At 44.5% G+C, this 18,221-nt stretch overlaps 1 protein-coding gene across 1 annotated transcript in view; it reads right to left on the minus strand.

Moving 5' to 3' along the window:
* Positions 1 to 18,221, minus strand: part of LOC115165817 (protein capicua homolog) — a 41,881-nt gene that overhangs the window by 8,513 nt on the left and 15,147 nt on the right. The window contains exons 2-10 of the mRNA XM_029719224.1: positions 8,424 to 8,573; positions 8,084 to 8,255; positions 2,854 to 2,965; positions 2,509 to 2,691; positions 2,248 to 2,386; positions 1,878 to 2,056; positions 1,579 to 1,717; positions 1,148 to 1,245; positions 39 to 990 (exon numbers count right to left, since the gene is read on the minus strand). Of these exons, the coding sequence (XP_029575084.1) occupies positions 39 to 990; positions 1,148 to 1,245; positions 1,579 to 1,717; positions 1,878 to 2,056; positions 2,248 to 2,386; positions 2,509 to 2,691; positions 2,854 to 2,965; positions 8,084 to 8,255; positions 8,424 to 8,573 (2,124 nt within the window). The remainder of the gene's footprint in view (positions 1 to 38; positions 991 to 1,147; positions 1,246 to 1,578; positions 1,718 to 1,877; positions 2,057 to 2,247; positions 2,387 to 2,508; positions 2,692 to 2,853; positions 2,966 to 8,083; positions 8,256 to 8,423; positions 8,574 to 18,221) is intronic.

Raw genomic sequence — 18,221 nt, forward strand, 5'->3', positions numbered from 1 at the left:
CCATTTATTAGAGATTTGGTGTATGACCCCCCCCTCACCTCTGGCTCCCGGGCTGACCACTCCCACGGCTGGGCTGGAGGCGTATCCCATCAGCGAGCCCGGCCCCACCTGCTTCCCATTGGCTATGGACATGTGGGTGGGCGGAGCTGTGGGCAGGTTGAAGATACTGTTGGGCAGGTTGTGCAGCTGAGGGGAGGGGCTCTTGGGATTAGAACTGGCTGATAGGGTGGGCAGGATGTATTGGACCTGTGTGATGGCTTTGCCCCCGGGGGATGCCAGAGATGACGAGGAGAGGAACTGGGGCTGGAGCAGGGAGAGGGGCAGGGGGCCGTTGGTGTGGTTGTGTGTGGGGGCAGAGACGGGGGCGGTGGGGGGCAGCTGGTGGTGGGAGGACGGATGGGGGGAGGGACTGATGAGCTGGACGGTGGGCTGGCTGTGTCCCTGGAACACCAAGCTGGTCACTAGCCCCCCTGGACCCGCCCCTGCACCTATGGGATTGGGTGACGATGAGGAGTAGTAGCCAGGCCCTCCGCTTCCTGCTCCGGAGCCAATCAGAAGCTGCGCCTGCTGCAATGGGAGGGACCTCCTGTCTGGTGGGTGAGGAATGGATGAAGCTGCTCCGTCTCGGGGTTTACTAGCGATGGGGACTGGCGTGCTCACGACCGGACGAACCACGTTGGTCACCACTGTAGAGGCCACTCTGACAGCCCCCAAGCCCAGGACAGGAGACAGGCCAAGGGGGGTAAGGGCAGAAGGAACTGGGCCTCCGGGGCTGGAGATGACAGAGTGGCCTGAGGAGGACAGGGAAAGAGAGAGGGATGCCACTCCTCCTCCATCACCACCTCCCTCTATTCCTCTCTTCCTCCTGCGGTCTGAGAGCCCCCCTCTCTCCTCGTCGTAGCGTTTGGAAGGGTAGGAGGAGAGGGAGACGGAGCGTCCGTGGGGGGTGGGCTGGGAGAAGGAAGAGCAGATCACTGGAGCAAAGACACGCTGCAGAGACAGAAAGAGAAACAACTAAATGTCTGTAGCAGGGTGAAAAGCAGAAGGACTAAAACATTTTACGCTTCTCTAAATAATGGTACTATATCAAGAAAATGATCAGTCAGACAACTAACTCAATCTAGCCTTGATAAAGGAAGAGACTTACCTTGCGATCGCTCTCGTTCCCAGAGGCGTTGTCACTGTCGCTGTCCGTCACTCTCTCCTTACACTTCAGGTCTATGGAGCTGGCAGGGTACTGGTCCTCTGTAGGGGGAAAGGGGAGTGAGGTTACTCATGGTTTATGTGCATAAACACCCATTTCTAACTTCCTCTGCCAGTATATTGTACATGTAATATGCATGTCTGGGAATCGTTTGTGTGGAATTTCCTGCGACCAGATTTCCCTTAATAAAGGTATTTTGAATTGAATTTCTCAAACTGTCCAATTAAGACGATGTCATTATGGGAAAAGAGCTCCCAGTAGTATTGTGTTTCCCAGCAGTGTAATAACCTGAGTTGTACGTGTTTACAGAGGCTTACTCCAAAATAAGCTTATAACTGTTGTTGAGATGATGTCACAGCACTTTAGTTTCTCACCTATGACATCGTCGTCTCCCTCCTCTTCACAGATGACCATGCGTTCTTCATCACTGGTCATGTCCTCACTGACCCCCCTCTGAGACCGGGACAGGGTCTGGGCGCGCCCCGAAAACTGGCCACCACCATCCCCACACATCAGAGAGGAGGAGGAGGAGGAAGAGGGAGCCAGATATAAAAACAACAAAGTGATGGATAAGAGGGACCAGTCAAAATTGACACACCAAACTAAGAAACCTCTGTTTATCATTGGAGTAAAGTGGCTGTGGTGAAAACAACATTATGTAGCATGGCCTTACCTGTGACAGTTCGGCCAGGGCCTGTGTGTTGCCCTTCTCACTCCTCTCCAGGCTGTGCATGGCACTCTGGGAGAAGGCTCGGGGGCGGGGTAGCTGACCTACATGCCCCTCCCCTGGATTCCGCTCAGACACACCCAGCAGGCCAGACCCCACCCCTTTCAGCTCCACACCATGGGGCTCTGAGAGAGAGAAAGTAAGGGGGAGAGTGAGACAGTGGTGCATAGCGAGAGGAAAGAGAGCGCTAGATAGATATTCAATCATAATGTTTTAGTGATGACAGAGCTCAGAGGAAACCTTGGCAATCAAATGAACATCTCTTCCTTTCTGTTATCTCTTATTTGGGTGTATTGAGCAGCAGTGTGTGACTCACCGGTGGTCTCAGACATGCTCCTTTCTCTAATGTCTTTGCCTCCCGGCCCCGGGAGCCCTCGGCCATCAGAACTAGACTTCTTCCTGTCTTTGTTGCACCACTTCCAGTCTGGGTGGGCCTTAAAGTGGGCCTCCTTCACCTGAGAAAGAGAGAAAGAGAGAATGATTAAACAAAATACAATAATTTTTTGTCTGCTTAGTCAGGTCAGACTAAACCATTGCACTAAATTGGTGTGTGTGTGTGTGTGTGTGTGTGCAACACCTGGAAGGCGAGGTCATGATACTTCTGCTTCTCTTTGGGCCCCAGGGCGTACCACCACTCGCCCAGGATCTTGCTAACCGTGCGGTTGTCCTGGTTGGGGTGCCTCTGGTGCACCAGCGCTCGATGACGCTTACTGAAGATCATGAATGCGTTCATGGGCCGTCTGATGTGGTCCTTCTCCCTCTGAGAGGGAGGAAAGAATGATTAGATCAGGGTGAGAGAAAGCAGAGCACCTTGCCAGGGATTCTCCTCTTTTAACACTGTGATTATATGAGGAATGGAATGTATGACAAGGTAAGAGATGAATTGAGAAAATGAGTGAGCCAGAGACAGGTGAGAGGTTACCTTGTTAGGGCTGATCTTGTCCCCATCTTTGGGCAGGGCGCTGAGGGACTGAGTGCGTCTCTTCACAGGAGTCACAGACAAGGGCGGCTCAGGAAGAACACTGGGGAAGAACCTGAGACAGACAGGTGGAGACAGAACCATGAAAACATCTCTAACCGAAACCATATACATCTCACTCACCATCATACCTCTGTAGCAAACATGGAACATTTCATTATTTATAATAATTTTGAACAACTCTTGGCGAGTGTAGGTCTTAGGAGAGATATTTGGATTAAACTGTCACTCTCTTTCACACACCCAGAGCAGGGAAAGTGGCTCCACTCCCCAGAGACAGTTCAGTGGATTCAGCAGACGCCTCATAACAGTCAATGGACAGCAGCAGCCTGGCCACTGCCATTCTTTTCAGTTATTTTTTATGTTTTATTGTCAAACACACAGGATAGGTACAGTGAAATTGTGTTGTTTTACAGGGTCAGCCATAGTTGTACGCAAGACACATCGACAAGTCGTTCACCTTGTTGGCTCGGGTATTCAAACCAGCAACCTTTTGGTTCCTGGCCCAACGCTCTAACCGCTAGGCTACCTGCCGCTATGTATATTCATTTAGCTTATATTCATATAACCATTCATATGGCTAGTAATAAAGCACAGAGATGGAATGCTTTCGTTCCTCACCTCGTTGTTCAAATCCCATGCTGCTCTACATGTAGGAGTATAGTAAAACGTCACAGTGGACGCGTGGAGCCACCCACTCTACTCTCACTGCCCCAAAACAAATCTTGGCCGACCGAAAGTAATCTGTTCTTTCGACCAATTAACTGGTCTAAATTTTAAAATGTGTATATAAAATCAACTATATGCATTGAGCTTGTTTGATGCTTGACGTGGATGTTGATTCAGAAGGGTTGGGTGAAATGCAGAAGACACATTTCAGTTGAATGCATTCAGTTGTACAACTGACTAGGTATCCCCCTTTCCCTTTAAGCACACTGTTTGATTAAATATGACAGATCAAGATAAAACAATTAACCTGACCCGACCATGCTCCTCCAGCTCCTGCCAAACATCCCATTTACCACACGGGCCTGCCATCATTCACGGGCCTGCCATCATTCACTTACTGTGTGTTTACAGCCAGTGCAACAGTGCAACTTTGGCTCATTAGAATAGAATTCATTCACCAAAAACCACAAAATACACCTGAATGGATTTCTGCAAATATATAAACACCACGGGATTCCTCTTACATTTGGAAACTTTACTGTCCTATCCAAACAACCGTGAGAAGGTAGGCTCTCTCCCTTAGTTATGCACATCAACAAGATGAACAACTAATGCTAGCCAGCGCAAGATGAGCTAAAATCTAACAAAGGAACATTAGATAGACACAAACTTTCAGCTAGTTGGCTATCAAAATTGCACTGATAAATGGGGAATTGTAGCCTCCCCGACCTTCTGCAGCTTGCCTGCCAATGCATGCTTGTCCTAACCAAGAACCCAAGCTAACTGGCTAAAGTTGGCTAGCCTGCTAGCTAGCTACTTCCAGAAACAAATGAGAGAACACTGACCATTGACATTCCCAGCATCAGCTACATTAATATTCTGGACAAAAACGGACTATGTCATTGAAACTGAAACAGTGCATCCCGAATGGAGGCAGCAAACAATGTACCATTGTAATGCTGAATTATATTAATAATGCATTGAACTGCATCCATCTATTCTGCCAACAATGCCTTAGTGTATGTCATGGAACGTTGAGTCAAATAACCTATTTAAAAAAAAAAATCTTAGAAAGTTGGTTTTGTAGTATAAACTGGGAATTTGATATTTTTTTACTGATATTATGATTGTCTGTTTGTTTCATATGTGCAAAGCAGTTAAAACGTTGTCAGTTCCACTTTAGTGTGGATGAACCTATAGGTGTGGATGGCTAAATCAACCTGCATGTCCTGATCACATCTGGTGTGGATGGCTAAATCAACCTGCATGTCCTGATCACATCTGGTGTGGATGGCTAAATCAACCTGCATGTCCTGATCACATCTGGTGTGGATGGCTAAATCAACCTGCGTGTCCTGATCACATCTGGTGTGGATGGCCAAATCAACCTGCGTGCGATGGCAACGCGGACGCACGCACCCGGTCTGGTCAGCATGTAAGTCCACATCAATCTGTTTGGGTGGGTGAATGATTTCTCTATTGTACTTCATAATTGTCGTACACCTCCACTACACTACTTTGATACGCATCAGTAGGGATTAAGAAGTGAGTATACGCAAAGCCCACTGGAAAAAAAGTGAACATACGTCTTATACTGTACCTGCGTATACCCTACACCACTGGCCCTTTGTGTTTATACTGTACCTGCGTATACCCTACACCACTGGCCCTTTGTGTTTATACTGTACCTGCGTATACCCTACACCACTGGCCCTTTGTGTTTATACTGTACCTGCGTATACCCTACACCACTGGCCCTTTGTGTTTATACTGTACCTGCGTATACCCTACACCACTGGCCCTTTGTGTTTATACTGTACCTGCGTATACCCTACACCACTGGCCCTTTGTGTTTATACTGTACCTGCGTATACCCTACACCACTGGCCCTTTGTGTTTAAACTGTACCTGCGTATACCCTACACCACTGGCCCTTTGTGTTTAAACTGTACCTGCGTATACCCTACACCACTGGCCCTTTGGGTTTAAACTGTACCTGCGTATACCCTACACCACTGGCCCTTTGTGTTTTACAAAAAGTGCAGTCTCCTACATGAGTGTGCTGGTATTACGGTTCATCTCCTTTCAGAATCACGAACCTGTCACACACCGAAGACCTATAGGTTCACCACTGTACTAACCTGTCACACACACTGATGGTCTATAGGTTCACCACTGTACTAACCTGTCACACCTATAGGTTCACCACTGTACTAACCTGTCACACCTATAGGTTCACCACTGTACTAACCTGTCACACCTACAGGTTCACCACTGTACTAACCTGTCACACCTATAGGTTCACCACTGTACTAACCTGTCACACCTACAGGTTCACCACTGTACTAACCTGTCACACACCGAAGGCCTATAGGTTCACCACTGTACTAACCTGTCACACACCGAAGGTCTATAGGTTCACCACTGTACTAACCTGTCACACCTATAGGTTCACCACTGTATTAACCTGTCACACCTATAGGTTCACCACTGTACTAACCTGTCACACACTGAAGACCTATAGGTTCACCACTGTACTAACCTGTCACACACCGAAGGCCTATAGGTTCACCACTGTACTAACCTGTCACACCTATAGGTTCACCACTGTACTAACCTGTCACACCTATAGGTTCACCACTGTACTAACCTGTCACACCTATAGGTTCACCACTGTACTAACCTGTCACACCTATAGGTTCACCACTGTATTAACCTGTCACACCTATAGGTTCACCACTGTACTAACCTGTCACACCTATAGGTTCACCACTGTACTAACCTGTCACACACCGAAGACCTATAGGTTCACCACTGTACTAACCTGTCACACCTATAGGTTCACCACTGTATTAACCTGTCACACCTATAGGTTCACCACTGTACTAACCTGTCACACCTATAGGTTCACCACTGTACTAACCTGTCACACACCGAAGACCTATAGGTTCACCACTGTACTAACCTGTCACACCTATAGGTTCACCACTGTACTAACCTGTCACACACCGAAGACCTATAGGTTCACCACTGTACTAACCTGTCACACCTATAGGTTCACCACTGTATTAACCTGTCACACACCGAAGACCTATAGGTTCACCACTGTACTAACCTGTCACACACTGAAGACCTATAGGTTCACCACTGTACTAACCTGTCACACCTATAGGTTCACCACTGTACTAACCTGTCACACACCGAAGACCTATAGGTTCACCACTGTACTAACCTGTCACACCTATAGGTTCACCACTGTATTAACCTGTCACACACCGAAGACCTATAGGTTCACCACTGTACTAACCTGTCACACACTGAAGGCCTATAGGTTCACCACTGTACTAACCTGTCACACCTATAGGTTCACCACTGTACTAACCTGTCACACACCGAAGACCTATAGGTTCACCACTGTACTAACCTGTCACACCTATAGGTTCACCACTGTACTAACCTGTCACACACCGAAGACCTATAGGTTCACCACTGTACTAACCTGTCACACACTGAAGACCTATAGGTTCACCACTGTACTAACCTGTCACACACTGAAGGCCTATAGGTTCACCACTGTACTAACCTGTCACACACTGAAGGCCTATAGGTTCACCACTGTACTAACCTGTCACACCTATAGGTTCACCACTGTACTAACCTGTCACACACCGAAGACCTATAGGTTCACCACTGTACTAACCTGTCACACCTATAGGTTCACCACTGTACTAACCTGTCACACACCGAAGACCTATAGGTTCACCACTGTACTAACCTGTCACACCTATAGGTTCACCACTGTATTAACCTGTCAAACCTATAGGTTCACCACTGTATTAACCTGTCAAACCTATAGGTTCACCACTGTACTAACCTGTCACACACTGAAGACCTATAGGTTCACCACTGTACTAACCTGTCACACACCGAAGACCTATAGGTTCACCACTGTACTAACCTGTCACACCTATAGGTTCACCACTGTACTAACCTGTCAAACCTATAGGTTCACCACTGTACTAACCTGTCACACACCGAAGACCTATAGGTTCACCACTGTACTAACCTGTCACACCTATAGGTTCACCACTGTACTAACCTGTCACACCTATAGGTTCACCACTGTACTAACCTGTCACACCTATAGGTTCACCACTGTACTAACCTGTCACACACCGAAGACCTATAGGTTCACCACTGTACTAACCTGTACTTCCCCTTGATGACAGCTTTGCACACTCGTCTTACAATGTAGAAAATAGTCAACAAAAAAAAATAGTCAAAATAAAGAAAAACACCGGAATGAGTAGGTGTGTCCAAACTTTTGACTGTTACTGTATATATTTGCTACAGCTCAACTAAAATAAATCTTAGTCAACCAACAGCCTAACGACCAAACAATCGACTAATTGGGGTCAGCCCTAGTGTCCACATGCAGTCGCACACACACACACACACACACACACACACACACACACACACACACACACACACACACACTTACGGGTCATCCACATCACTCTCAGTCTCACTGTCTGGCCTCTCTCTTTCGGCCTCTCTCTCCCTCTCTGGGGCCAGGTCATCTGTGGAGGGAGTTGGCCTTGTTCTGGGTCCTCTCTCCAGGGTGGGGGTGTCCTCGTTGGCCTCCTGTAGCAGCACTGCACCCCCCTGAGACTCTGAGAAAGACAGGAAAAGGGGGTATTTTCACAATGATTCAAATCTCTGATAGTTATCTGGTAATACCAATGTTTGTGTTACGTAATCCATTATGTTTCATGTGTTTGAAATCATGGTAGAAATTGTAATCTTGCTGGGATTTGGGTAGAATTTCACCAACAACCTACCCGTTTTCAGACTGGCAGCTTGGGGGTGATTGATTGGTTGTTGGCCCTCACCAGACTGAGTAGATGCATCTGATTGGGTTGGTGCCAGGAAAGGGACTAATGAATGCCAGGGAAACACAGGAACTGACCGGGGTTCCACGTTGGTCCAGACTGCAAAAAAGATATAAAGAAATGGTTAGGCCTACTCCTTTCACAACGGTTTATGGACTCACAATATGTCCAGACAATGCACTTCTCATAGTAAGCTAGCTCAAACGTATTTTTATAAAATCTCAACTTCCTATAAACAATCTCAACTTTTATATAAACAAGATTCTATTTCCAGATTTGGGGAACATTTTGTTGTTAGCCCTTACACTTGCTAATAGTTTATTTATGACAATATGAACACTTTTCTAGTATGGTCAAGAGGTGACTATCAAAGGCCCATCTTCCCAGAACCAGTGGCTCACTGGCTTAACTAATTAGCCTCAGGTATATACTCATGGCTGTTGCTGCTCCCCATATGGGACACCTCTGGAAACTTACCAGCAGGTAGCTAATCTATGTGAGTATCAATCAGCCATGAGAAAGACTTGTATATACCATTTAGATCGCACTGTAAATTCATAATGCTACAATATTCAAAATGGTGCTGAAGACAAATATGAAAAACACAGAGGTAGTAAATGACCATGACTGACCAAACATGCTCAGTCCTTGCCGGAGGTATTGAGGGCTTTCTGATGAATACATGGTTGAAAAGGGTCCTTTATGGTGTTTTTCCAAAAACGAGAGTCCCTTTACAATGTCAGATAAAAATCCATGTGTTCAAACATCCATCAGTGATCCAAGATAGTATAGTGGATGGCAACTCCATCGATGAAACAAGAAAGCAACAGTGCTCGATGGTGCCTTCATCTGGCGCTTATCTTCAGATTGCGGTCATCACGCACAACGTTCACTACAATAGACGCACTGCTATTATGATTTATCCGGTGGCGTACAGATATATCTGTAAATGTTAATTTCTTATTAAAATAACGTCCCAGGCGTAACGGTCAACAACATGAGACCAGCTCAGGCTTTCATCTTTTCAGAATGCCGCATTCTCTGCGAGCAGCCTATTTATTCACGCGCATTGACGATAACAATTACATTTCCCCAGTGCAGAACATGAAATACGGGGAATAACACAATGTAAAATGGATTGCCAAATAGTCACAAGTTGCAACAGGATACAGATGAGACAATATGTTATATATCATCGGAGAAGTCTGTGTTCCTCTTGGTCTAATAACCCCTGATGCACCCTCGTCTGTTTGTTTACATTACTGGAGTGCTGCGGTCATGAATGGGTTAACTAGGCCTCACCCTCATCCACGGAGGAAATTGGCACATCAGTCCGAGACATATGCTATCCTCGCGGCCATGTTTAACTTGTCTCTACACGTACTCGCTTCAGTCTAGCAGTGTACAAATAGTACGAAAGGCTAGTAAATTGTTTAAGGCAGAAACGATCTCCGGAGTATTCGATGTATTGCATGTGTCGACCAAGAATGTCTGACAGTTAGCTTGGACGACACTAACATGAACTGCTAGCAGTGGATAGCAAGCTGGCTAGCTAACTACGTGCATTAGCTATCTGGCTAGCTAGTTGTTATGCAAATGCTCAAAATGACAAAGCTATCAAATTCATCATCCTGCCAGATTTGTTTATTGAAGGGATTTGTATCTGTCTGAATCTATCAATCAATTGCGTATGCATCGGACCGTGTGTAACGTTATACACAACTACTAGTTAGCTGAATTAACACAGGCTAGCAGCAGCTATTTGCCGTCAAACTCCAGTGCAGGCTATGCTCAGCAACATCATGCGTTTACTCTGGATCTTGCTGAAGTTTGGAGGACAAGTGACAACCCCAATTGTTTATCTTATGTTAGCTGGCCACCACAGACGGGTTTATTGCAGTCTACATTGACGCAAGTAGCACTGCAATTGTCAGTCAAAATAACCTGTGCTACTTCAAAATACAGCCGACAGGTTCAACTCGAGAAGGCAACCCGAGCCTCATGTGCACCGGTCCAAATAACACCGTACCCTCCGGAACGCCCCTGGCCCTGCACCCGCAGAACAGAAACAGAAAGCAGTCAAAGAAACGCAGTTGTTGTCCTCATGTCACTACCCTTCCTTTACACAACAACAAAGGTCTGTTACTATTGTTTTTCTTCACACCATGAAACCACTTAAATTATTCGAGGAACAATGACTGCTGCGTACTAGATCTATAAGATGGTAGCTACATTTACTAAAACCTGTCTGAATACGCCTGCATTGTTTACTCCCAAAACCGTTAGCTACCTGCCTGTTTAGCCGTATGGTTAATGTCAGCATCCAACATTGATATTCTATTGCTTTGGCACCAACTCATATTCAAATGTAAAGCAATGTGAAATCGTATTCACCATCAATTAACTTTCTACCACACAAGGCGGATCATATGCAGGTGTGCGTAAAACTGGTGCATTCACCTATCTCCCATGTCCTACTGGCTCTCCAGTTGCTGGTTAAATCCAAAGACCCATTTTTTTGTTGTTGCAAGCTAGCCACCAATGCGCTACCCCCACTAACGTTAATATATTTTTTAAAGCACCACCTTGGCCTCAGTCGGCTCCCGCACACACTCCTGCCTCGTATCTATCAACGTCTCAAAAAGGTAATCGACTGAAAATACAGTTGGCAGAAGTATTTCACTCCAACGCTGTCATGAGCAGCAGCGATGATGATAACTCGGACCCCAATGACAGAAAGTGGGGCGAGACCACAGCACTGTTCTGTGTTGGTTGCTGCTCCCCTTGGACCAAAGAAAACGACAGGATTGAGCTCAAAGGCAGGAAACTGAAGCGAGAGGCCAGCCGGAGATGCTCTGACACAGATCCGTGGAATCGTGGGCTTTATATAGAAATAGCAGCTCGAGGTCCGGTGCGATCTCCGCCTGCAGCAGGTCACTTCGCGCGCGCCCACTCCTGTCCGTCAGCTCGGTAGGTATTTGTAGTAGAAAAGTTATCGTATCATAACATCTCCTCACTTTAACTCAACTCTCTTCCCCACAATTTCTCCTCTCTGGCTTCGTCTGGCCCTTTCTTTCTTTTTCCCTCCCCTCTTGTTGTAAACTAGGCTGCCCCCTCTCGCTCTTTCAATGTGTCAACCTCGCCCAACCGTGCCCTGGCCTTTCTCTACATCTAAGCTCCGCCATTGGTCAAGGCAGCCACCTGTCATCCCACCGCCGTGACCGCTGATTGGTTCAAATATACACTGGAACGTCAGTCATATGCAAATCTCACTCGGTCAGTCACTGATCGCTGCAATGAAATAGAGCTCCTAAAAAAATACATATAAAATTGGGACATGACTTCGTATTGGCTGTTATGTTATTCAATCCAACCGTGACGTATCTGGCGTTAATTTATTGGATACAAAGCCCAAGTTCCCCAACCTGAATCATACCGCAATAATTACTTTACATAATCCCGTCCATGTCCCATCTCCATTGGTCTATTTTAGGAAGTATGCAAGATTGATTGCAGAGCAAGCAAATCGACAAGAGACACTCAGATTGAGGACAACAAATCGCTTGACAGAAGTTTAAATAAGGTCCCTCTCACCAAAAATAGTAAAAAAAACGATATGCAGTACCGACTTCGTCCATCGGCATAGGGGGCGCTCTAGAAATCAAACTCTTTGAAGTGGAGCTGTGAAGCAGTTTCCACTAGATAGCACAGCCACAAAGTCAAAATTGGCAATATGGTAAAAATGTATGAAAACAAAAATTTGCTTTTTGGTCTTAATTTAAGGTTAGGGTTAGGCAAGGTTAGCAGTGGGGTTAAAGTGCAAATGACAAGTGTTTTAACTACTTTGCAGATATGAAACAAACAGACAATCGCATCAGTTAAAAATATCTAATTCCAAGTTTATGCTACAAAAAAAAACTTTTATAAAAAATAAAAATAGGTTCTATTTGACTCAACATTCCATGAGGTACACTAAGGCATTGTTGCCAGAATAGATGGATGCAGTTCAATGCATGATTATAATTCACTAATACATTCCTTGCTAGTCCAAAAAATATTGCTATCAGGTTGAAAATCACAGCTGGCCTGGTACATTGTTTGCTGCCTCCATTCAGGATGCAGTGTTTCAGTTTCAATGACTCAATAATCTGGACAAAAACGCACAAATGTAACTAAGGCTGGAATGTCAATACAATCAAACTAGCAAGGGCTATGATCACAAGTCAGTCATAACATGGCTAATAGACTCGCGTATCTATTTATTTAGCAAGCTAAAAACACAGAGCCTAGCGTTAGTTAGCTAGCTAGCTAGCTAGCTGCTAGGAGGAAGTCATGCCATTGGAGGAGTGGGAGAGTGACTTCTTTTCTGGTGGCTTTTCACAGCAGGTGTCATTTGGTTAGCTAGCAAGAACTTGAATAACTGTCATCCAGTTACCTAGCATATCTCTTGCGTTCGCAAATTCACTCTGGATATCTAGCTAGCCTAGTGGTTAGAGTGTTGGGCCAGTAACTGAAAGCTTGCTGGATCGAATCCCCGAGCTGACAAGGTAAAAATCTGTTGTTCTGCCCCTGAGCAAGACAGTTAACCCACTGTCCCCCGGGCGCGGAAGACGTGGATGTCGATTAAGGCAGCCCCCCGCACCTCTCTGCTTCAGAGGGGTTGTGGTAAATGCAGAAGACACATTTCAGTTGAATGCATTCAGTTGTACAACTGACTTTCCCCTTTACTCTGATTTCAGAGCACTCTTGTCTGAGTGTGCCAGAGCGCAGAATAACTGATGAAATTACGAACGCACAACACCTGCTGAATATGACCGGTGTCAGTAAACGCAGGGGGGGAAAAGTAATAGTTAGTCAAGAACACTCTAGATAACATGTAAACAACCTAACCAACTCTGCTAGGGTGAGTAAAATGGTCAGAGTGAGGTGTTCTCTCATTTGTGTCTGGAAGTAGCAAGCTAGCCAGTTAGCTTGGGTGCTTGGTTGGGACAAGCTGCCGAAGGAAGAGTAGGCTACAATTCCCCATCGTTTATCAGTGCAATTTTACGGCCAACTAGCTGAAAGTTTGGGTTTATGTAACGTTAGATTTTAGCACATCTTGCTCTGGCGAGCATTAGTTAATGATCTTGTTGTTGTTGATGTGCATCACCGAGTGGTTGTTTGATAAATAGGACTGTAAAGTTCCCAAATGTATGAGGACTCCTGTGGTATTTGCAGAAATCCATTCAGGTCTATATTGTGGCTTTTGGCAAATGCGTTCTAATGATCTAAAGTTGCGCTGTTGCAACTGCCTGTAAACACACAGTCCAGTTCAAAGTGAATGATGGCAGGCCTGTGTGGCAAATGGCATGTTTGCATAAAGGCCTACCGTAGCTCCGATTGGCTATGACACACCTGTCTGCGTAGACTCCGGTCCTGGACGAGACATACAGTACCAGTGTCAAAAGTTTGGACATACCTACTCATTCAAGGGTTTTTCTTTATTTTTACTATTTCCTACATTGTAGAATAATAGTGAATACATCAAAACAATGAAATAACACATATGGAATCATGTAGTAACCAAAAAAGTGTTAAACAAATGAAAATAGATTTTATATTTGAGATTCTTCAAAGTAGCCACCCTTTGCCGTGATGACAGCTTTGCACACTCTTGGCATTCTCTCAACCAGCTTCATGAGGAATGCTTTTCCAACAGTCTTGAAGGAGTTCCCACATATGCTGAGCACTTGGTTGGCTGTTTTTCCTTCACTCTGCGGTCCAACTCATCCCAAACCATCTCAATTGGGTTGAGGTCGGGTGATTGTGGAGGCCAGGTCATCTGATGCAGCACTCCATCACTCTCCTTCTTGATCAAATAGCCCTTACACAGCCTGGAGGTATGTTGGGTCTTTGTCCTATTGAAAAACAAATGATAGTCCCACTAAGCGCAAACAAGATGGGATGGAGTATCGCTGCAGAATGCTGTGGAGCCATGCTGTTTAAGTGTGCCTTGAATTCTAAATAAATCACTGACAGTGTCAGCAGTAAAGCACATCCACACCATCACACCTCCTCCTCCATGCTTCACAGTGGGAACCACACATGCGGAGATCATCCGTTCACCTACTCTGTGTCTCACAAAGACACAACGGTTGGAACCAAAAATCTCAAATTTGGACTCATCACACCAAAGGACAGATTTCTGCCGGTCTAATGTCCATTGCTCGTGTTTCTTGGCCCAAGCAAGTCTCTTCTTCTTATTGGTGTCCTTTAGTAGGGGTTTCTTTGCAGCAACTCGACCATGAAGGCCTGATTCACGCAGTCCCCACTGAACAGTTGATGTTGAGATGTGTCTGTTACTTAAACTCTGAAGCATTTATTTGTGCTGCAATTTCTGAAGCTGGTAACTCTAATAAACGTATCCTCTGCAGCAGAGGTAACTCTGGGTCTTCCTTTCCTGTGACGGTCCTTATGAGAGCCAGTTTCATCATAGTGCTTGATGGTTTTTGCGACTGCACTTGAAGTAACTTTCCAAGTTCTTTAAATTTTCCGGATTGACTGACCTTCATGTCTTAAAGTAATGATGGGCTGTCGTTTCTTATTTGAACTGTTCTTGCCATAATAAGGACTTAACAAATAGTGCTATCTTCTGTATACCAACCCTAACTTTTCGCAACACAACTGACTGGCTCAAACGCATTAAGAAGGAAAGAAATTCCACAAATTAACTTTTAACAAGGCACACCTGTTAATTGAAATGCATTCCAGGTAACTACCTCCTGAAGCTGGTTGAGAGAATGCCAAGAGTGCAAAGCTGTCAACAAGGCAAAGGGCGTACTTTGAAGAATCTAAAAAAAATCAAATTTTGATTTGTTAAACACTTTTTTGGTTACTACATGATTCCACTTGTGTTATTTACTAGTTTTGATGTCTTCACTATTATTCTACAATGTAGAAAATAGTACAAATAAACAAAAACCCTGGAATGAGTAGGTGTCTCCAAACTTTTGACTGGTACTGTATGTTTTTATTAGGTTTTATTTACTGCAGTGTCTATTAATTGTCCAAACGCATGGCCGCTTTCCCACTCTATTGCTAAAAAAAAAAATCTCACAAATGACTTACTATACGTTGTTCCCAAACATTCTATTAATTTATGAAAACATGAAAATTACCATATCTAAGTGCTCGCTTAGAATCAAAAAAAATTTAAAAAGTGTAATATTCTTCCTGGGGGTGTATATGAACAGAATTTTTAAATAAAACGTCATGTTGCTAAAATGCTGTCAGTTCCACTAAGGTTAGAGTTAGGTTTAAAATCACATTTTAAGAAGATCAATTGTAGAAATAGACAGGGTTTATGACTTTGTGGCTGTGGCAACTAGTGACAACCCAGTGAAGCCTGTGAGACCACACTATCTGTATCTTTAGGCTTTTTGTTATTAAATGCATTAATAATATTTCCAGACAACTCCCTTCCGCATTCCAGGAATCAGGTCATTTATCCTCTGAATCTGTAGGGTTATTACAGTGTAATAACATCAACCAGTCATCTAGCATCATCTAATGTAGCCTACTCTCTGATGTTCTAACTGCTGCTCAGTGCTCAGCCATGTGTTTTATGACTCAGCAGTGCATACACACTCACCATGTGACTGAATTACAGGAACGCTAAAAAGAGACAGTATTGGTAATGAGTAATTAGCAGCATTAGAGAAGCTTAGAGGAACCAACGCTAGTGTCTTTTCCAACTAGACTACTAATTCTACTACTTCTTCAACTAATTGCTCCACTACCATTGTGTTTTAGATAGTCAGTACAGGCAGCAGCAGTAGTTCTACATAATGGTAGTCATGAGCAGTATTACAAGTAGCCTAATGGTTGTGGAACGATGAAATCAGATGGTTGGACCCTTATTCACTCTATTCCAACATGTTATTTAACCACATGTGTACGCCACACACACACACACACACACTGCTATGCGTGGTTGGCACACACACGGGCATGTAAACTGAGTGGTAAATGATTGAGTTGTTTGTGGAGCGTTTCTCTCAGTTTCCGTGTCATTAGTCAGAAACGGAGAGGGGAGGCGAGCGATGATGTCATTTTCCACCATAAAAAGCCCATTCAATACCAGAATATTCATTTTCAAAATGTTTCCATAGTGCAGCTTAACATTCCCTAGACTGACTTTTAAATGTGTGTGTATATGTTGAGCACACACATCATGCACACACACAACAAGCACACACGCTTTCTGACAGATACAAGAACACAAGAGTGTACTGTATACACATGCACACCTGTTCACACATACGCAGTCGCACTTACACACAAACCAGGACTGAGAAAGAAAATGAGTGGTGGAGGTTTTAGAAACAGGGGAAAATGGGTGGGAATGGAAGAGAGGGAGAAGGTAGTATCAGTGTAAAAATAGACTAACAGTCATTCTGTGTAGAGGGGAGGAGAGAGGGAGGGAAAACATAACTTCTCTTATAGGAGGAAGGGTGGAGAGGCCAGAGATGGGGGAGATGGATCACACACACACACGCGCACACACACACACACACACACAATGCAGTGAGTGCAAACACACAAATCAACTAGTAAGGGTACTGACTGCAACTCCTATTACTGGATAAAAGGTTGCCTATAGATGTCTACATATCATTTATCACTAAATACTGCTGCTAATAGAAAACTCATAACACGTGCAAACATACACACATTATGACAAATTGAGTGTGTTGGCCCAGTACATCTACACACAATTCTCACTAATAGCTGCAAATAGCATACTTCATAACACACAGTCTAAACTATGACACATAGTGTATCTAATACCCTCCAGCACAGTGTACATTTTATTTGAACTGGTCTGTTCAAATACAATAGAGGGAGGGTCTAATCTCTCTCTTCTAGCCAGTCATCTCACAGGGAGCTTTGGGAGCCAGCCAATAAGGTCACAGCGAGCGCGACTAGCTCAGATCAGGCAGATGTTGTCATAGTAAACATCTTATATTAATGTTCCAAAACCACTACTGAAAGACGACAGACATACAGTATCGGCTCTCAGCTACTGGCAACAGCATCCTACCTTTTTGCTTAAATTAAACATTCTGGAAAAATTGAAAGATTAACTTTATCAACATTAAAATGGCAGTCGAAACAGGCTTATTCTTTGAAGTGTTCTAATCTGTCATTCATTGTATTGTCCATTCAGCTGGGATTTTCTCTCCAGTCGATGAGGGAGTCGTTTCTGTCATGGGAATGCCCAAGCCTGTGGCATTAAGCGAACGGTTAAACTAATGGCCATTAGACCCGACCTCAATGAAAAAAGGGAGAGATTACAGCTTTGAAACTGCCCTGAGCTCTGACCATGTTAATACATATAAACCGCTACAGAGAGCGACAGAGGGAGAGAGGGGAAGTTACAGCCCTGTCACTGAGGGTACACTGTTATTAAACTACACTGAACAAAAATATAAACGCAGGCCACAATCAACAGCCTGATCAACTCTATGTGAAGGAGATGTGTCGCGCTGCATGAGGCAAATGGTGGTCACACCAGATACTGACTGGTTTTCTGATCCAGGCTCCTACTTTTTTTATTAAAGGTATCTGTGACCACCAGATGTTTATCTGTATTCCCAGTCATGTGAAATCCATAGATCAGGGCCTAATGAATGTATTAAATGAACTGATTTCCTTCTATGAACTGTAACTCAGTAAAATCTTTGAAATTATTGCGTATTATATTTT

Source organism: Salmo trutta, chromosome 3, assembly GCF_901001165.1.
Source record: "Salmo trutta chromosome 3, fSalTru1.1, whole genome shotgun sequence".
Classification (NCBI taxonomy): domain Eukaryota; kingdom Metazoa; phylum Chordata; class Actinopteri; order Salmoniformes; family Salmonidae; genus Salmo; species Salmo trutta.